Source organism: Arachis hypogaea, chromosome 19, assembly GCF_003086295.3.
Source record: "Arachis hypogaea cultivar Tifrunner chromosome 19, arahy.Tifrunner.gnm2.J5K5, whole genome shotgun sequence".
In the NCBI taxonomy this organism is placed as follows: Eukaryota; Viridiplantae; Streptophyta; class Magnoliopsida; order Fabales; family Fabaceae; genus Arachis; species Arachis hypogaea.
This window is the reverse complement of record NC_092054.1, coordinates 57,813,791-57,817,857: the sequence shown is the minus strand read 5'-3', so window position 1 is coordinate 57,817,857 and position 4,067 is coordinate 57,813,791. Positions and strand designations below refer to the sequence as shown.

Sequence of the window (4,067 nt, the reverse complement as noted above, 5' to 3'; positions counted from 1 at the left end):
GCACAAGTGTAATCCATAGGCGTGCTAACAGGTTTGTAATCTAAGTACCCAAAATCTTTGAGGATGTCAAGCGCATATTTTCTCTGACATATGTGAATTCCTTTGGAGGATCTGGCCACTTCCTTTCCTAAGAAATACTTTAAATCACCCAAATCTTTGATTTTAAACCGCAGATCAAGTAACCTTTTGATTCTATCAATTTCATCCAAGTCATCACCAGTCAAAACCAAGTCATCAACATAAACCATAATGATGGTAACCCCCTGAAGAGTGATTTTTGTATATAAAGAGTGATCTGATTCAGATTTGGTGAAGCCCGTAGTGGTGAGAATTTCAGTCAACTTTAAGTTCCATTGTCGACTCGCTTGTCTCAAGCCATAAAGAGATTTTTGAAGTTTACAAACTGAATCTGATCATATATCCGGATGATCGAGCCCAGGAGGAAGTTTCATGTATACTTCCTCATTCAAATCGCCGTGAAGGAAAGTGGTGTTAATGTCTAACTGTTTGATGTGCCACTGCTTGGCCGCGGCTAAGGCCAATACAATTCTCAAGGTTGTCATGTGAACCATTGTACTGAATGTGTCTATAAAATCAACTCCTTCTATTTGGGTAAACCCTTTTTCTACAAGCTAAGCCTGGCCTTGTAGCGTTCAACGGTACCGTCGGGGTGAAGTTTGACCCAAAACACCCACTTGCAACCTATAGGTTTCTTACTAGCAGGGAGTTTTGTGATGCACCAAGTTTGATTTTGCTTCAAAGCCTCCAGTTCACTATGAATGGCCACTCTCCAGCAAGGATGAACAATTGCTTCCTCATAATTTCTAGGCACAACAGTTGTAGCAATAGCCAAAGAAAAGGACTTGTGTTTAGGACTAAGTGCATCATAAGACATATATTGTGATATTGGGTACCTGCAAAGAGAATTGACAGTAGATGTTGTGGTATGTATCTTACAATGGTAGCCCTTATGGTATGTTGGCATTTTCTTTATTCTTGAAGATTTTCTTACTTCAATTGGGGGTGTTGGTGTGTGTAATGAAGAGTTGTGCGCTGGCTGAGGTGTGAATGATGCATGAGTAGTTTGTGATGCATGTGACGAAATGGGACTCGGGAGATTGTTGTTTCCACTTGTAATGTTTGGAGATGCAGTTTGTGCAGGATTGGATAGCAAAGGGTGCCACAAGTTAGTAGTGTCATCAATAAAGGGGTCAAAGATATTTTGATGCAAGTTGGATGCAAATTGAGGTTGGTCATGTCCATGAGAATGATCATAAATCACAGAATACGGAAAGCAATCCTCATAGAAGACAACATTTCTTGAAATAAAAATGTTTCTAGAATTCAAATAAAAAAAAGTATTAGGGTATTTTTAAACTTTTTGTTTGAGAATTCATTCAGCCCTTTTTCAATATTGGTTCTCTGTTTACTTTCCTTCCTTTCTCTTGCTCTCGAACCATCTCTCTTCTCACCTCCTTCTCTTTATCCATTCTTTCTTTCTTTGTTATCAGACTCATCTAACAGTGTTTGATGAGAGTAAACCCTCTCTTTCACCAATTTCTACATGGTGCGGTGAACGTGGAGGAGAGGTGAATCTCCGATCAACGAGACTGAGGACAGAAGGCTCGGGATTTGACGTTCCAACAGATTCATCGATTCTCACTTGTGGCCTCTCACTTCTTTGTTCTTTCAAAGAAAATCTGCAAGTTCTCAACTATTTCAATTCTCGATCCTTGAATTTCAATTTTCAATTCTTGACCAGTAATGGCTGATAATCAAGGAGCAAGTTCTAATCCATTGGATGCTCAGTCAATTGCAACTTTCTTAAGCCAAATCTCAACATTTCAAGCTCAGATGGCAAAGAACAATACCAATCCAATACAAGATCTGTCCAGCCCCTATTACATTCATCTAAGTGAAAATCCTGGTAATCCTTTAATCTCAATTACTCTCAATGCTAGCAATTATGGTTCGTGGAGTAGAGCAATGTTATTAGCTTTGAAAGGAAAGAACAAATTGAAGTTTGTAGATGGATCTCTTACAAAATAAAATGAGGATGATACACTATTTGAGGCTTGGGAAAGGTGTAATATATATGTAGTATCCTAAATCAATTTGTCATTGAGTCCCGAAATATTAGAAAGCGTGGTTTGGAATAATATTGCTTCAGAGCTTTGGAAAGATTTGAAACATTGATATTATCAGGGAGACAAGTACAGAGTGGCTGAACTTCAGGAAGAATTATTCTCTATGAGGCAAGGCGATTCGAATGTGACTGCATATTACACCAAATTGAAATCAATTTGGGAAGATCTAAACAATTTTAGACCGATACCTAATTTCAAAACATGTGAATTTTTGTGCTCATGTGGATTGGATGTGATACGACAATATAGGCGTGAAGACTATACAACTCAATTTCTTCGAGGTCTGAATGATCAATACTCCATCATGAGGTTGCAGTTGATGCTTATGAACCCAATGCCTGACATAAATGCTGCCTTCTCAATGTTGACTCAGCAGGAAAGACAATTTGGTGATACTCAAGAGTCAAAAGTTTTCTTCAACAAGACTAATTTCGGACTTCAGCTTAGTGATGAGAGGAATCGAGGCAAAGGCAGAGGAAGAGGCAGGTTTCAGGCTGGGGGAAGAGGCAGAGAAAACCGAATGCAATGCACATTCTATGATAAAATAGAACACACAGTGGATACATGCTATAAGAAGCATGGCTTGCCCCCTCATCTTAGGCAAAGGCAAATTAGCAGCATCAATTACATGGCTGCTGAACCACCAGCTGAAAAAAAAAAGTGATAAATTCAATCAGAGCAATCTAAGCAATGACCAAAAGGAAGCTAGTAATTCACCAAAATTTGATCTAACTTCTCACTAAAAGGAAGCTATCATCATACTTCTCAATGAAAGAGAGGCTTCACTCTCATCAAACACTGTTAGATGAGTCTGAGAATAAACAAAGAAAAAATGGATAAAGAGAAGGAGGTGAGAAGAGAGATGGTTCGAGAGAGAGAGAAAGGAAGGAAAGTAAACAGAGAACCAATATTAAAAAAGGGGGCACGGATTCTCAAAAAAAAAAGTTAAAAAATACTCTAATAACTATTGTATATATATGTACATAATAACAGTAATTAAATAACTAATTTGTCAAAGCATTAGAGATAACAAATCAAATGCCAACTAGCGCATATTAGCAACTTATGACTCAACTTACATAAATATTAGTAATAAAATTAAATTAAATTAAATTAAATATTAGAGATATTTTTAAATTTTTTAAAAGTATTAAAAATAAAAACATACTTTATCCTATCTTTGTTATAATGAATGTTTATTTTTCTATACAAAATATTATGCAAAAACCATGTTAGAGGTGTAATTAACTAACTCTCATTAAATTTTATTGTGCAAGTCTAAAGGAAGAACGTTAGAAGATATAAGACGAGTGAAATACAAGAAATAATGAAAGGCGAGAAAATACATGAATAAGAATCAAACTTGATTGATCGAGAAAGAGAACGATGAATCCTACTTTTGTATTACAATCAGGTTGTAGTATATACATGTACGAAGTTGCATAAAATATCCTCACTTTTTAAATACTCTAATTTATAGTGACACCAATTCTTAACTTTAGTTTCACAATATTTTAAATTGAGTTTTGATAATTAATAAATTTAAGAGAAATTATACATAACAAAGAATCTGTCTATTTGTAGTAATTTTATTTTTGTCAATGGTTTATAATTCCTATCAAATAATTTTTAAAATTTTTAAAATTTTTAAAATTTGAAATGCCACGAACTCTTTTGTAAGAATTTTTGAAATTTTTATAATTTATATTAGTCTAACAGTTTTAAATTATTTTTGTGATAGTTTAAAATTTTTCACAAATTAATTTTTTAATTTAATAAAAATTAACTATTTTATAAAATTTTTAATCTTTCACAGACTTTGTGATTATTTATTTATTTTTAATTTCAAAACATTCATTAATTCTATTTCATTTACATACTACTCAAATTAAAAATTTATTTTTTAATATTAAAATTTAA

The 4,067-nt window shown here is 34.0% G+C and overlaps 1 protein-coding gene across 1 annotated transcript; it reads left to right on the top strand.

The window, feature by feature from the left end:
- The first annotated feature begins 1,764 nt into the window (after positions 1-1,764).
- Positions 1,765-2,811, top strand: LOC140182268 (uncharacterized). Its single transcript, XM_072228418.1, has 2 exons — positions 1,765-2,025; positions 2,206-2,811. Exons 1-2 carry the CDS (start codon positions 1,765-1,767, stop codon positions 2,809-2,811), a joined length of 867 nt encoding a protein of 288 aa, XP_072084519.1.
- Positions 2,812-4,067: the final 1,256 nt, after the last annotated feature.

Coding starts and splice junctions, on each gene's coding strand:
- LOC140182268 (XM_072228418.1), top strand. CDS start 1,765: ATGGCTGATAATCAAGGAGCAAGTTCTAATCCATTGGATGCTCAGTCA. Junction 2,026..2,205: donor GAAAGAACAAATTGAAGTTT/GTAGATGGATCT, acceptor TGATATTATCAG/GGAGACAAGTACAGAGTGGC.